The 17,081-nt window shown below is 42.0% G+C and overlaps 1 protein-coding gene across 2 annotated transcripts in view; it reads right to left on the bottom strand.

Annotated features, from left to right (window-relative positions):
* The window catches only part of CD101 (CD101 molecule), a 38,704-nt gene that overhangs the window by 16,541 nt on the left and 5,082 nt on the right, over positions 1 to 17,081 (bottom strand). For both annotated transcript variants that reach the window (XM_032249616.1, XM_032249615.1), the window contains exons 2-6: positions 11,255 to 11,635; positions 9,515 to 9,931; positions 7,366 to 7,752; positions 3,722 to 4,105; positions 2,638 to 3,042 (exon numbers count right to left, since the gene is read on the bottom strand). In XM_032249616.1, coding sequence (XP_032105507.1) covers positions 2,638 to 3,042; positions 3,722 to 4,105; positions 7,366 to 7,752; positions 9,515 to 9,931; positions 11,255 to 11,635 — 1,974 coding nt within the window. The remainder of the gene's footprint in view (positions 1 to 2,637; positions 3,043 to 3,721; positions 4,106 to 7,365; positions 7,753 to 9,514; positions 9,932 to 11,254; positions 11,636 to 17,081) is intronic.

A 17,081-nucleotide genomic window follows, 5' to 3' on the forward strand; every position in this document is an offset into this window, starting at 1 on the left:
ACAAGCCTAGCATCTCTCTTCCACAGGATAATGCTTCAGTATTTAAGCACAAGCATCTCTTCTGTTGTACTTCATATAACGGATTGGGAGAAAGTGGCCCCATGAATGCTATGTCTGTGTATTTACTATCCAGAGTACTCCTGGATTCACAATTTCCAAACTCTAGTTGTATCTGCCTTCAACCACGGGTAAACAAAAGGCAGCTGTACATGGGTGATTAGAACTGTGTGTGTCTTTGCAGCCACTTAACTGTGGGAACATCATATGGATAGGGAGTCAACTAATCTTTGACCTCAGCAGATTTTCTGCCTTGTCAGAAAGATGAGTGACAATCCTTGTTCCCAAACCTTCTTCTAACTTCTTGCCCACATCACCCACTCTACTTTTGTAACTGTGTACTGATGTTGCCAGTAGGTTCTCTTCTTTATGAAGTACACAGACAATTCTAGCTCCTGTGGGTATCTCCCCTCAGTCTACGGGAGACACTTACAGGGACAGGGGCTTAGAGATGGTACCAAATGCCATTTGTAAACAGGAGCCATTCCACCACAGCACAGTGGTATTTGCCCTAATCGCTGTCTTCCACATTTAGAACGTGCAGCTGAAATAAGTCTTGGGAAACCTTCTCAGTGTGAATTTTTTGGATGCTTTGTTTTGTTTGAAATGGAGTCTTGCTCTGTCACCTAGGCTGGAGTGCAGTGGCGTGATCTCAGCTCACTGCAACCTCCACCTCCTGTGCTCAAGTGATTCTTATGCCTCAGTCTCCTGAGTAGCTGGGACTACAGGAGCATGCCACCACACCTGACTAATTTGTGTCTTTTTAGTAGAGACTGGGTTTCACAATGTTGGCCAGGCTGGTCTCGAACTCCTGATCTCAGGTGATCTGCCTGCCTTCCCCTCCCAAAGTGCTGGGATTACAGGCATGAGCCACCATGCCTGGCCTCAGTGTAAAATTTTTGTTCTTCATGATCCTCATCTCACCCATGTAAGACAGAGAGGTATGTAGAAGTGGCCCTCAGAGCACACAGCAGGGTCTCCTAGCCCAAATACAGGAGTGAGGGGAGACTTCCAGGAGGAGATAGCTCTGAGCTGACTCTTAAGGGTTTATAGGAATTATTCTGATGGAGAAAAGGTTAAGGATTTATTTCCACACAAAAGATGCAACTTGACCAAAGACTTTGAAAGTGAGAGGCAACATGGACTCTTGAGGAGCTGCAAGTAATTCAGTGTGGCTGAAGCTCAAATTCAAGGTGGAAAGTTGAAGAAGATGCTGGAAAGACACAAATGTACCAGATGATAAAGGACCTTGCATGTCACACTATGGGCATTTAGTTACGAGGTGAATATGAGAGTTGTGATGACTCAGGTTTTCAACTTGGGTCACTGGTGGGCAGTGGGGACATAAGGGGCAATGTAGAAGGAATAGCTTTGGATAACAGCGGTAGGTTTATGTTTTGACATAACGAGTGCAGACATGTCCTAGAGACAGTCGGATATATGAGTCTGGAGACCAGAAGAGAAATTGGTCAAGATAATGAATTTGGGAGTTGTGAACATACAGGTTGTATCCACAGGCCGGGATGAGTCCACCACAGGAGAGCGTATAGAATGAAAAAACAGCATAGCTGAGAATAAAATCCAGAGAAATTGTTTTCTTTAAAGAATAAATCAGCAGAGGAGAAAAATCTTGTGTCATGGTGCCAAGGAAAAAAGAAGTTCCAAGAAGACAGATTGGGTCAGCAATTGCAAATACCACAGAGAGGAATAATTAAGGCATGAATTCATGAACAAGAGGATCATTACTATCACCAAAAATGTTGCAGAGCAGCAGAGAGAATAATGACAGCGACCACATTTGAGCGTCATCTTGGCGTGTCAGGTACTCAGCATGTTATATATGGCACCACATTTAAATTGCACATTAACAATTTACAGATCAGGTCACTAGGCCTTGAGCAGATTAAGTGGCTCATCCAGAGCTGTTCGGCTGCCCAGTGACTGTCAGATCTAAATGACTTCACCGTGTCTCCATCACTCTGTCCTAAGAGGATGCAAGCTATGAGAGAGAAGATACGTGACACAGCAGAGCTCTGCCTAGGTGGTGTCTCACTTTTAACCCCTGTGCTCTATCACCGGGTGACGAGGTGGATTATTTTTGACTGTAATAATAAATTCTCTGACTTATACATTAACACCTTACGAATAAGTAGGATGTATGCCAATGGAATTTACAGTATCCCTACCACTAGCAGAAAGATAGCAAATGTTTCCTAACTGGTAAGGCCTGGGCAGCGACCAATCCAAAACATTGCATCTCCTAGAGCCAGGTCCTAGAGGCCCCCTGCTGTGCCACGTGGTACCCTTTAGTTGCTGGGTGGTGGGAACTTATGGGAAAATGGGGAATGGACACAGCAGCAATGAGCCAACATGGAAAGTATTTCAATGTTTTAACAACCAGTGTGGCCATCCCGTGCATACTAACTCAATGTTAACCTGTCTATCCTTCATCATGTGGTGCTTACATAGACAGAACAAATACGGGAGAAGGTCGTTTTATGTTTTATTTTTATAACTTATCCAAAATGGGAGGAATGCTATTTGTTTTTAAAGCAGAGATGAATTTCAAGTCACACTTACCTGGTAAAGTGACGGCTATCCTTAGCGGGTTAGAGATGGCAGAAGCCCTCGGGGGGCGGCTGTTGTGTAGGGAATTTCTGTCATAAACTTCCACTTTACACTGATACACTCCTGTCTCTTCCTCAGTGGCATCATGGATTAGGAGTTGTGAACGAAATAAAGACTGTGAAACTTTTGTCTTCTTATGGAATCGGGATGGGAGATCCCCCCATTCAATAGTGCCGTTGTGGGTGATTCGAATAAGCAAGTGGAAGTTGTGAGAGCTAGCTGGCTGGAACTGCCAGGTCACGGTGAGTGGCACCTTGAGGTCAGAGTAACCGGCCCCCACTATGCAGGTCAGGTCAAAGGTGTTGGTTAACATCACTTGCGGCTGACGGCTCACCAGACTAACTTGTAAACTTGACTCTAGAAGAAAAAGTGAGACACAACTTCTAATATATTTACCAGATTAAAATACAGCACTTTCAAGTTCTTCTAGTTGCCAGCTCTTCGAGGAGGACCCTGCATTTGTACATTTGGAGTTTCATATTTTGTAGAGTAGAAGCTGATTCACAGTAGTCTGCCCTGAACTCTGACCTCGGTTTTGCAAAGTTGACCCTCTTCTAAGACTGTTCCCAGCAGCCACAACAACTAGGCAGTGTTTCTCCAGTGTGCTACTTAGACAGCTGCTGCTCCTGAGTGGGTGGAGCACTCCCTACCCCGGTGGTCTGGCCTCCTTCCCTTACCCCGTGCGTGGGTGCAGTAACAGAACGCTTTTGCACATGCCCCAACGGGCTCTGCAATCCCCGGGCCGCAGCTGTCAAAAACCAGAAGGTATAAGGCTCAGCCATGTTCGACTATAAGCTGATTCATAGAATTTTGTTGTTCACCTCCAACAGCAATTTACAAGTTACACTCTAAAGGCGATCTTTACAAAGATGAAGAAACTTTAAAAATTGACAGAGAGCGTAGCCGTAAACTATGCTCTGTGTCCTAGGGTACACATACCATAACTGGGGGATTCAGGATAACACGCAATCCAATTCCACTGCAGAATGAATCGACTGATATACAGGTGCAGGAAAGGATTTTCTTGGACACTTACCCAGAGATTTGACAGTAACTGAAATCTTCTGAGCCCAGCTCCGATCTCTGGCCGGGTTCCGAGACTTTTCAGATACTCGACATTCGTAAGTGCCACTGTCTGTGATGGCAGGGAAGGTGATCTCCAGCTGGAAGGTGGCCCAGTCTACTTTCTCCAGCCTTGCGTTGCCCTGGTAACTGGGTCCTCCATAGGAGGCGCCCAGCTGCACGATGCCGTCCTGCCCCATGCCAGCCACAAACTCGGGCTGTGTCTGGTCCCGTGGGATGTGCCACCAGCTCACAGACAGGGAACTTTCAGCTCCACTGGCCTTGCAGAGAAGAGTGAGCGTCTCTCCTTCCCATACAACTTGCTCCTTGTTCTTGGTAGACATGACCACACTTCTTGCTGTGGGTTACAGATTATAGAAGAAAAAACTGTTTTAGATAAATTAGAAATTTTCTAAAATACACTGAAATCTCATTAATTAGGACTTGACTAGTTTGTGACAAGTCAAATCAGGCTGTTTCCTCTTGCACCACGCTCAGGCGAAAGATTTGCCAAACATTTAATTAGTGGAAACAAGATAGCAGAAAGAATATTGGAGAATGTATTTACCCTTAAACAATTTATTGATTTCTAAAGCTGGGTCTTGCTGTGCTGTGCGGGCTGGAACACAGCACTGCGATCTTAACTCATGACAACCTCACACTCCTTGGCTTAAGCCATCCTCCTGCCTCAATAGCTGGGACTACAGGCACCCGCGACCATGCTGGCTAATTTTTAAAATTTTTGTAGAGATAGGATCTCTCTTTGTTACCCAGGCTGGTATTGAACTTCTGGCCTCAAGCAATCCTCCTGCCTCAGCCTCTCAAAGGGCTGGGATTACAGGATTGAGCCACTGCACTCAGCTTACTTAAACAATTTATCACTTGCACATATTTTTTTCTTAGTTTGTTAAATCAACTCTTCCTTAAGAATATCTAGTTGGGCAAACATCTGGGACCATTTTATTATATTAATTAGGGTATATATAAGAACCTGAAAGTAATAAAGCTGTGTTTACTTCAATGTTTAGTTTTTTAGAATTTGGACCTTCAGAGTTCAAAATGGTCTTCCTCTTCCTTATCTTTCTCTAGTCAATCTAATTGGTTTAGCATGTGTTTTGAACAAGGAAGAAACATTGTTAATTATATCTCTGTTCACAATACTACCATAAAAGACAATTACTTAGAAAAATACATGTATGTATATACATACAATACACATACACAAACACACACGTTGTTGTAGACAGAGAGGCTTCTTATGTCTAAACTACAGTGTAAAACCATAAATGTAAATCTGGATCCCAGATGGGAACTCCAAGTCATCATTCAACAAACACATTCATTCAACAACCATTAATTCTGCAAGGTCTTGTCCTGGCTGCTTTGTGAGCAGTGTAGAGATACAGCAGGAGATCGTACATCCGAGACAGCACAGCACTAATTTAAGGCCATGGCTCCTTTAGTCAGAATTGCCCTGGGCAACATATGTGACCTCTCTGAGCCTCAGTTTTCTTTCCTGTAAAAATGAAGATAATAATAGGGCTCACCTTGCTGCATTGTTAAGAAGACTGAACAAACAGCACATGCAAAGCGCTTAGCCTGGATGGCTAGGGAAAGTACTTAGAAAAGGTTAGCTGCTAGCGTTAGTGTTTAATGACAGGCACTGGCAAAAGCAGAGGCAATTCAAAGCAAAAGAGGAAAATAAAATAGAACTGGCATTAGAAATCTAAATAGGATCTAAATGAATTTGCAAATTGTTCTTCCCTGCGGAGGAAGGAGTTCAGTCTTTGGCTGTTTTATGCATACATATACATAAGTAACAAAGGCAGAAGGAAGGTTAATGTCCATAAATATGTTTTTAAAAAGAGAAAATCTGCTTTCAAATTTAATTTTTTTCAAGTTAAAAATAGACTCATAACTGAAGTTTAGAAATTGGAGGAGAAATTATTACTCATATTCTCATCACTTGAACGTAACCAAGATGATTAGTTTAAACTAACCTCATTTTTTAAAAATGGGGTTTCCTTAGTTCATTGCGGTCATTACTGCCTTTTGGTAAGAAGTAATAAACTTACGAAATGTGTGTAAGTTACACATTCACAGTGGTAGTAGGTGATTAAAATATTCATAAATAATAAAATATTGTTAATACTTCAAGTAACGTTTGACTTTGAAAGCAAAATGCTAAACAGCATTTGTAAATTTGCTAACTTTTCTGGGTCTACATAGTAAGCCCAGTGTAGACTCTAGCCTGTACAAAGAACTATTTTTAGTTTTGGAACATGACCTTATCGATAGGATGATCAGCTGTGTACCCTGAAGTACATCTTTGGGTGAAATTACCACATACCAGGTTTACAAAAGCCTGCAGATATGTTCTAGAGAAGTCTGAGATGCATAAAGCAGAGATTTATCTCTGCATAACTATTTAAACCTACCTATATTGTGTTTCCTTAACTCTAGAAAGTCAGACCAAATGTTTAGTGTGAAAACGAACACCAACACACTTCCTGGGCTGCCCGTCAAGGCCGAGGCTGTGCATCTTCATTCCTAGTAAGTGGCTTATTGGAGAAATGGAAAGGACATGTCTCCATCTTTGGAGATGTCTCCAACAAGTCAGCGCATCAAGGACATCTTTATTTTTAGCTCAGTTTTTAAAAATTTAAAATATTAAATTTTGTTGTTGTTGTTGCTTGTGGGCAATTAATCTTTCTGGACTTTGAATTTAAACCCAGCCTAGTGAATCCTTATATTATTGTAGATTTGTCTGTTTTTCTCCACAAAAAAGGCATTGACTATTCAAACATGTTTAAGGTCACCCAACCTTCATGAAGTAAAGGTGAGCTGAGTGGCTTCCTCAGTTCTGTACATGCAGACACTCAGAACCATTAAGACCGGAGTCTCACCACATCACAGCAAAATGCAGAGGATGGAGTCTGCCCACTATCAATTACCTTTTCGTTTCTTAACTGTGAGTCAGAATTGTGACTAAGTAGTATTTCCCATACCAGTTTAACACAGTAGGGGATTAACAGAAGGCAACTGAACGATGCCAGCTGAGTCTCGAGGTAGGATAGCATGGGTGTTCATTCCCCAGGAAGGAGGGCAAAGTGTAGCTGTTTACTCTTAACCTATGTCTCTCTCTCTGTCTCTTTCTCGCTCTCGCTCTGTGTCACACACCACACACACACACACGCACACACACACGCGCACACACACACGCGCGAAGGCAGAGGGCTTCATTAATACAGATGCTCTCTGCTTTAAGAAATATCTAATATATAAAAATTAGAACAAAAAATAAATAGACTCTAAGACAGCAAGAAGGAACTTCAAGACCATCTAGATGTGTGCCATCATTTTACAGATGAGGGAGCTGAGACTTAGAGACATAAAGTGGGGTGTTCGTGGTCGCAGCTCGCCTAATAACTCAAAATAGGACTCAGGTCTCCAGCTAGCTTGGGTGCCTTCCTTCACGCCACTCCATTCCACCTCCAATGTGATCTGATTGAAACCTGCTCTTCACAAAGATCCCTACTGTATCCACGAAGGCGTCTTCCATGGACAAGACGGGACCTGAAAGCAGCCCAATGCATGTCTGATCTTGACTTCACATACCTGCTGGCTTCTTCAGGTGCACGTGGCTGTCTGGTGACTGCTTTCTCTGAAGCACCTGCCAGGAACCTGTGTGTGTTTTCATGACCTCTGCTACCGTACATCCGTAGGCGCCTTCATCCTCTGGGCCCAGAGAGAAGATCTTGAGAGAGAAAGCCTTGGGGCCTAACTTTGAAACCTGGAGCTCTCCTTGACTTGCTCTTCCTTTGTAGTCATTCTTCAGGCCCAGGACTCCACCAGCATCAATGTGAGCAATTTCAGTCCCATTGAAGAACCAGATGCCTTGAAGCTGTGGATCACGACCACTGCCTACAACCAGGCAAACCAGTTCTAAGGGTTTCCCTTCAGCAAACAAGCTGTCAGCTGTAATGTTGACTTGAAAATCTCTCCCTGGGAAACAAAAACAAGGCAGGTATTTAGAGAGCCTATTGTCTCTGTCCTTTCAGTATCAGAGAGAGATGACACCCCCTGTAAGGATCCTACAGGGATCACACTTTCTGAGGGAGCTCAGTTCTATAGTGGTAGGGGAACCAAAAAAAGAAAGAAAAATCCTTAGAGTAAAAAGTCCTCATGACTCTTCCTTAAATTAAATCACCCAGAAACAACAGTACCCATGGTTTTCTGAATGCACTCCTAGGAAGCAAGATGTATGCACAAACATCTGAGGCATATAGTAATCTATGCTTTTTAAATTAAAAAATAAAATATTGGAATCAGGCACAGTGGCTCACGCCTGTAAGTACTTTGGGAGGCTGAGGTGGGTGGATCGCCTGAGGTCAGGAGCTCAAGACCAGCCTGGCTAACACAGTGAAACCCTGTCTCTACTAAAAATACAAAAAATTAGCTGACTGTGGTGACGTGTGCCTGTAATCATAGCTGCTAGGGAGGCTGAGGCAGGGAAATCACTTGAATCCTGGAGGCGGAGGTTGCAGTGAGCCAAGATCGCGCCACTGCACTCCAGCCTGGGCAACAAGAGCAAAACCCCGTCTCCAAAAAACAAAATAAAATAAAACAAAATACTGTATACTGCATTAAATACTGTATATATTAAATTAAATATTTTACACAGAATTGCTATAAATTATTATTTCTTCCTCTCTTTTTTTGCTAAGAATATCCAGAATTTTCTCAAGTTAGAAAACACTGTGATATGGCTACATAGGACTCATGAATGTAACTTGGATACCTGAGACCAATGTGACAACTTTAAGTGGAACACAATATCACTCTTTTTAATAAAGAAAAAACTTTAATGATTCACCATTGGATCATTGCTCTTAGCAATGGGTATACAGTACCATTTAGCAATGGCTTAGCAACCCCTTCCTGTTGGACAAAAGCCTATAGGGAGAGACCAGGAATCACAGACAAAGCCTTTCTACTTGTTTTGACAATAATGCCAAAGGATTATGAAAAGTGACAGCAGGCTGGGTGTGGCGGCTCATGCCTGAAATCCCAGCCCTTTGGGAGGCCGAGGCGGGAAGATTGCTTGAGCCCAGGAGTTCAAGGTTAGCCTGGCAACATAACAAGATCCTGTCTCTTAAAATTTTTTTAAAAATCAAAAAATAATAAAAAAAAGCAAGTGACTGCATTCCAAATTGGGAAAGGGGACAGGTGGAAGAAAATCCCGTCACCGATGAAGACAAGGCTTCATGTTGGAAACTGGAGCTACTTTGAGGCCCAGCCGCCTGTGGTGAGTGGGCTTTGGAGAGAGACAGGCCTCTCTTTGAATGCCAGCCCTGCTCTCACCAGCTGGGTGGGCTTAGGCAGCACATCCAGCATGTCTGAGGCTCAGAGTCCTCATTTTTAAAATGAGGACTCAACTTCTTGCCTCACAGGGTGATTGTCAGGATTAAATTAGCTCATGTGCAAACACAGAGGCTGCAAAAATGGTAACAAAACTACTTCCATGGCTGACTTGTGAAATTGATCTAACCACGGAGTAGACCTTATCTCATAAAGAATCTGTGGGCAGAGCCAAAACTGAATATCCTCCCTCTTTGGTATGCTTCTCAGATGACAAAAATGCAAAATCAAATCAAACTTTCTAACCAATTTTTTTTAGAGCCAAAGAAAGATTAGAACAAAAATTAAAAGATATTTCATAAATCCCCACTACCTAATCTAGTGAATTTCCTAGGAAGATGATTACCTGCTGGCTGGATCCTCAGAGTGGTTTGATCTGTCTGCTTTTTCGTGATGGACATCCAGGTTTCATTTGGATCCTGAATCCATTCCGTTGCCTCACAGAACAGCTGGCCCTGATCCGAGGGCCGGAGCCTCTCTATGGACATCCTGAACGTAGAGGCCCCCAGCTTGTTGAGTCGTATGTCACTGGCTGCAAACCTCTCTGTATACAAGGGCCCAGGGATCGATACAAAATCTTTGGAGAGAGAAATAATCTCCGTGGCTTGGCTTCCTCCTCCTTCCTGCATTAGGTACCAGGTGACAGAGAGGTGTGTATGTTGGGCTGTGGCTTTGGATGCCTCACACGTGAGGGTTAATGGCTCACCTTCTTCCTTACTGAGAGTCTGAGAACGCATGGTGGCAGAGAGGGTATCTGGAATAACTGGAAACGAGGGAATGATAATAAAATGGTCTGCCCAGTGCTTGTCCGGTGGGCCTCCTTAGGTGAAAATGGCACCCCGAGCCTCCATATGTAAAGCACACAGACTTTGAGTTGATTTTCTGCCTCTCCATATGCTTTCCTGTCCATATGCTTTCCCTATTGCCAGTGGGAACATTGGCGTCTATGTACAGTCTACAGAACTTGGCAAAGCAAATGTCTCACCGATGTGTTGACCCTCACTTCACTTCATTAGCATAAGCTGTAACCAATTTAGCTCTTCAGACACAGAGCTTGTATTTGAAGGGAGAAGGCACTGGGATAGAAAAACCTTAGATTCTGATCCCAAATCCATCCCTACTACATGGACTTGGGGATGCCACTTCACCTCCCTTGGCCTTAACCTGTTCCTCTCTAAGGCTCTGTAATAATCTGTTAAAATGTGTCAGTTAGATCCCAAAAGCAATCTTTACTAAGGTGTTGGTAACTGTCTTATTACCCTGCCATTCTTGTTTTCCTAGAACGAAATCACATTTCTAAGCTTATGTAGAAGCAACACTTGGATTTAATCAAGTGACAGAATGTGACAGAGCATCTGCTCAGTGCTAGCCACTGAGGAGAAGCTGAGGATGTGGTGAGAGAGAGGCATACGAATCGCCAATTACCATATAACTGGATGCATGCTGACAGCAGTGGTATGAACAGACAATCTAAAGGAAGCAAAAGTGAGAATTCTGCCCAAGCCGTCAAGATGAGTTCCACAGAAGAGGTAAAGGTAATATCTAAACTGGGTCCTGAAGTACATGTAGGAGTTTGCTAAGCTGAAAAGGGGGTGATAGATATTCCAGACAAAGGGACAAAGTGACAATTGCAAGGATTATGACCCTTTCCCAATATCTAAATATGCTAGAGAATGGTAATTTGAGAATAATCATTTCCAAGTTAATGACTTATCACCTAAGATACCAGTTCTCTTGTCAAATTACTGTTATCCCTCCAAGCAGAGACAACACAAGGAGAACTCTCATAGCTTTGTTGAATGCTGTTGCTATTAGCAACCTATGGACAGCTGTGGACAAGGCCTTGGGAAAACCACTCGCCATCTAAATCTTTGATGGCAAAGGTAACTGAGAAAAAGAAACAGATGATTTTAGAGAATATGAGATACCCTCTTGTGATCTATCTCCAAAATAGCCACAGGGGTACATGGGCTCTTTTCTCAAAGAAAATGGAACAATGTAAAGTCATGTCATATTGCAAAACACTGTGATGACAGAGACTCTGGCTTCTCAGGGACTGGCTAGCAGAAGTGGACAAGCAGCTTACCAATTAGATTAGTCTTTGCACTGTAACTCCCGTAGTATTTCTCATCAGTGTTCGGTGTGTGGCACTCATACTCGCCAGTATCCTTGACCTGGAGCTTTGAGATGTGCAGCATGACTGAGTTGCCCTGGACCCTCTCCACGTAGATGTCTCCACTTCGCACGCGCTGCATATATACTGTGTAAGAGAAGCCAGCATCCTTGGTGCTAATGATCTGGACTTCCTGGCTCGGGTCTGTCGGCAGGTAAACAGACCACTGGAAATGCTGCTCATAAGGTCCCTGGTGGCCAGTCACATTGCAGCCAATGCTGACTGGGTAACCTTCAGCTCTAAACAGTGGTCCTTTCTGAACTGTTACTTCTCTCTGGCCAAGACTGAGCTCAGCTTGCAAGCAGGAGAAAGAAAGAGGGATAAAAAGAGATTAGTGCTCAGTTCCCAGTGTACCACATTATGTATTTCCCTGTATGACAATTCCGGTAAATGAGATCGCAGGTTATTAGCTATAATCAACTCAAATGTTCAACGTCTTCTTCAGGCTGAGCTGCAGTGAAGTCGCTTGATGAGTTAACTGTTCTTTTATAACTTTAACTTCCATAGTAATCTTCAGTCCCTTAAAAAAAAGTTTTGGCCGGGCGCCGTGGCTCACGCCTGTAATCCAAACACTTTGGGAGGCTGAGGCGGGCGGATCACAAGGTCAAGAGATTGAGACCATCCTGGCCAACATGGTGAAACCCCGTCTCTACTAAAAAAATACAAAAATTAGTTGAGCGCCGTGGCACGTGCCTGTAGTCCCAGCTACTCGGGAGGCTGAGGCAGGAGAATTGCTTGAACCCAGGAGATGGAGGTTGCAGTGAGCCGAGATAGCGCCACTGCACTCCAGCCTGGTGCCTGGCGACAGGGCGAGACTCTGTCTCACACGCAAAAAAGTTTTAACTTCATCAATATAACATGACCACTTCTATAAAACATCTGCTTATCGAAGGGTACTTATGTTAAAGCAAATAAATGTATGATAATGCACCCTTTACATTATTTTATGGGAAAATTTGGCATATACCTGCTCAAGCCTCAAATTCCAGGGTGCCTGTCATCGGGCAGTTTCCAGAGAAGTAGTTGCTGGAGCTGCAAAGTCTAGGGCTCTGCCTTTGGTGCCACAATTTTTCTAGCTGGTGGGTTGGAACTGTCTGTAGTTCCTGGCCAGGTCTGTTGCAAGACTAGCCAAAATTAGCATCTGAAGAGGCAGCAGCACTTCCTTCTACTCTGTGGAGGGTTTTTTGGTTTTGTTTTGTCATTTCTTAAACAGCCACTATAGCTTTACTGAAAAACCTCCTAATAGATGGCTGTAAAATCCAGCAGGTTCTGGGATTGGAATTTATTTTAGCTTTTTTCTGACCAAAAGTTTTCCGTTGGGACAACTAGGGAATGTTTTCTATTAGAACTAATCTCAAGTATTAGGGCTAAAGGAAAAAAAAAAAAAACATGATTAATGGTAATATTTCATTTGACAAATTTTTTAAATCAAGTATTTTTCAGAAGTCAAAAAGCATATCTTTACTTACTACGATTGATGTTAAAGGCTAGTTCATTTTGTGTTACAGAAAGAACAAAGACAAATGACAGACACGCCACAAGAGTGGCCAGTTATTTCACTAGGGACCTGGGGTACAGTGAAAGAGAAGACAGGATTGGAAGACATCAGAAGAACCAGAGAGGGAGAGACTGCTGGCCTTATGGAGTTAACCCAACAGAGTTCATAAGAAGATGCGGAAGAGGCATAACCTCTGCTGCATTTTGTGACTCCACAGGGACAACAGTAACGGAGATTATGAGGAAGGAGACTCTTAATCACCTTCAGCCTTCTACCTTGCATCTCAAAAGGGGAAGTTAGAAGTTAGCCAGAGGAGGGACCAGTTGGCGCCACCAGCCCGGTTAAGGATAAGATCCCTACTGCTAACAACAATCCCATCTATAGATCATGGACATGATACGGAGGAATCTCTCAGAAGGCACTGTTTTTACTTAAACAGGATCAAACCCCCAGCCCACGCCTGCTTCATGGATCAAGACCGTTTCACATAGAGTTGTGAGCCCAAGACCCTTTCACATGTAATGTTTAGAGCTGTAAGCCTTTAAAAGCGCAGCGACTTTCTTTGTTAGAGGAGCTCGGCTGTTAGGCAACGACGCCGCCTTGCTCTGGGCAGAATAAATCGCCCCTTCCTTCCCACTTCGGTGTTTGAGAGGTTTGTTGTGCGGCTCTTCCTGCTTTAACTAGAGTGGAAAAAAAAAGGTAAGGGAAGCGGACATAGCAGAGAACATGATAAGGCCGAGTATAAGAATCTGGGACGGCCGGGCGCGGTGGCTCAAGCCTGTAATCCCAGCACTTTGGGAGGCCGAGGCGGGTGGATCCCGAGGTCAAGAGATCGAGACCGTCCTGGTCAACATGGTGAAACCCCGTCTCTACTAAAACTACGAAAAATTAGCTGGGCATGGTGGTGCGTGCCTGTAATCCCAGCTACCCAGGAGGCTGAGGCAGGAGAATTGCCTGAACCCAGGAGGCGGAGGTTGCGGTGAGCCGAGATCGCGCCATTGCACTCCAGCCTGGGTAACAAGAGTGAAACTCCGTCTCAAAAAAAAAAAAAAAAAGAATCTGGGACGAAATGAAAATAGTTCTAAGGGATAGAAGGAAACTACAAAAAAAGGGCAAAAGGGCAGAAAAGGTAAGTGGTCACCTGATGCAGTCAGGTGCATATATTGCATATATATATATATATATATATATGCTCAATCTAAAACTGGGAAACCAACAACACCCACCAACCAGCAAGCCAACCACACACATTTCTAGTAATATATATCTTATATTGAATGCTGTTGTAATATACATATATTACTCTCTATATATACCTATATATATAATTAGTAATTACTATATATTACTAATTATAATATGTAGAGTAATATATATATTATATTGAATGCTGTCGTAATATACATATATTACTCTCTCTATATATCTATATATAATTAGTAATTACTGTATATTTTAATTAGTAATTACTATATATATTATATATAATACTATATGTATAATATATATAAAATACTATATACATAATTATATATGTAAATATATAATTAGTAATATATAGTAATTACTAATTATAATATATAGAGTAATATATATATTATATTGAGTGCTGTTGCTATTAGCAACCTATTATAATATGTACATCTATATATTACTAATTGTATATATAATCTAGTTATATATTACTCTCTATATGTATATATCATATATATACATATATATATATAGAGAGAGAGGTGGTCTTCCTCTATCACCCAGGCTGGAGTGCTGTGGTGCAATCTTGGCTCACTGCAACCTTTGCCTCCCAGGTTCAAGTGATTCTCCTATTTCAGCCTCCTGGGTAGCTGGAATTACAGGCATTGGCCACCACAGCCAGCTAGGTTTTATATTCTTAGTGGAGATGGGGGTTTCACCATGTTGGCCAGGCTGGTCTCGAACTCCTGACCTCACGTGATCTGCCTGCCTCAGCCTCCCAAAGTGCTGGGATTACAGGTGTGAGCTGCTGCACCCAGCCTCTATAATAATTTGGAATACACTAATTAATTCATAAGTCCAAATTAATATGACATATTTATATCACGCTCTTTTTGTAATAAGAATCTAGGAACAGAAGTTGGATCACCTTAGAAAAATTTAAATTGTTACTTGCCAGCAAGTTATACTACAGTGGCAGTTTAAAACACTTTTCAGCAATGCCATCTTAGAGAAATGTGTGCACCAGGCTATGTGTGAAAGAATATGCACAGCTACACTGCTCATTAAAGCCCCACACAAGAGACAACCCATATGTCCATCAACAGTAGACTGGTTAAACTGTGGTACAGTCATTAAGTAGAATGTTATATAGAAATAAAAATCAACAATTACAACTATTTGCAGTAACATGAATGACTATGTCCAATGAAAGATACAAAAACACTTCTAAATCCTTTTGACTATATACAGAATGAGCCTACTGTTTATTAAGTTTAAAAACAGGTAAAACCACACTGTTTTGTTTAGTGATGCACACGTAAGTGATATAATCATTAGCAAAAATCTAGGAGATGATGAGGTAAGATGGCTCAGGCCTGTAGTCCCAGAACTTTGGGAGGCTGAGGCAGGCAGATCACGTGAGGTCAGGAGTTCGAGACCAGCCTGGCCAACATGGTGAAACCTTGTCTCTCCTAATACAAAATTAGCCAGGATGGTGTCAGGCGTCTGTAATCCCAGCTATTCTGGAGACTGAGGCAAGAGAATCGCTTGAACCTGGGAGGCAGAGGTTGCAGTGAGCTGAGATTGCATCACTGCACTCCAGCCTGGGCAACTCTATTTCAAAAAAAAAAAAGCAAGCTAGGAAGTGGTTATAATGAAAGTCAGGAAAGTGATTGCATGTGGGGAGCATTTGTGATTTGATGGGGAACACTGTGGGCTGGGTGGGTGCTTCTAGGGTATTGGCAATATTCTATTTCTTGTCCTGGGTAGAGATTCTGTAGATTTTACTTTTTACGTATTTGTTAAACTGAAATAATAAAAAATAAAAAATTATGTTTTATTAAGATTTTCTTATGTTGTATTTCACGATAAAAATGTTTTTTAATGTGACTTTTGAAGTACCACTAATCTACTTACTTATATCAAGTCATGTTTCTAGAAACGATGTTATTTTTGGTGGCTAGGCAACACTTCTCCAACATTTCCCATCACTTTTCTGCAAGCTGGGTACCACATTTGAACATTTTTATTGTGAAAACTAGCACTTCTTTTTCTACTGCTTTATTTGCCAATTCAATAAATATTTATTCAACAACTTACAGTATTTCTCATGCTTGAGGGACTAAGATATGAAGATGAATTTAGGCGAGTTTCCGACTTCTGGATTTTATAATCCAGTCAAGTGGGCAGTAGTCATCTCTCCATGGAAAACATATAATAAAAGTGCTTCAAAAAATGCGAAGAAAGGAGGGACTACATTTTGAGGGGAGGGAAATAGGTTTACGGAGATGGCATAAGAGACGGTAGTAGAAATGGATTTTGGAGAATTGGAAAGATTATGACAAGGTAAGTGGGGAGGCAGGGCATTTTAGGTGGAGGAGATTTCATGGCAAGACTCTTTGAGTAGGAATCAAGACTTGTTCAAAAGTAAGGAGTAATCAACTGGATGGGGGAGGGCTGCATGAAGATTAATAGAGGTAAAACTGGATAGTAACTTCGGGTCCAGAGCATAAAAGACTTGACTATCACATTTAGAAGTTTGAACTTGATTCTTTAGGCAATGGGAAATGACTGAAAGTCTTTGAAAGGTCTTAGGAAAATGAACCTAACAGTTTGTGTGTTGGATGATGGAAGTAAGAAATAGACATCATGTAATTACAGTAGTTCAGGATACAGGTGACAAAAGCAATAGGGATGAAAATAAAGGTACTGTAAGTTAACCACCGTGGAGACAAAATCTGTAGAGTTTTCAGTGTTTTGGATGCTTGGGAGTAGTAGGGTTAAATGGCAAGATGAGAGTTAGGAAGAAATAAAAGATCATAGGTTTGATAAGGCTGACTGGGAGAATGTTGATGCTCTGAATAGAAATACACTTATCAGGAAGAGCTACTGTTGTGTGTGTAACGGTGGGTGAAAATATAATGCATTTAATTTTAGAAATACTAAATTTGAAAAACGTGGAATAGACAGGAAGGATATGCAGCAAACATTTGGAAATAATATTTAAATATATATATTTATATATAAATTATACATATTTTCAAAGGG

Source organism: Sapajus apella, unplaced genomic scaffold (assembly GCF_009761245.1).
Source record: "Sapajus apella isolate SASKATOON/1434 unplaced genomic scaffold, GSC_monkey_1.0 scaffold69, whole genome shotgun sequence".
NCBI lineage: Eukaryota > Metazoa > Chordata > Mammalia > Primates > Cebidae > Sapajus > Sapajus apella.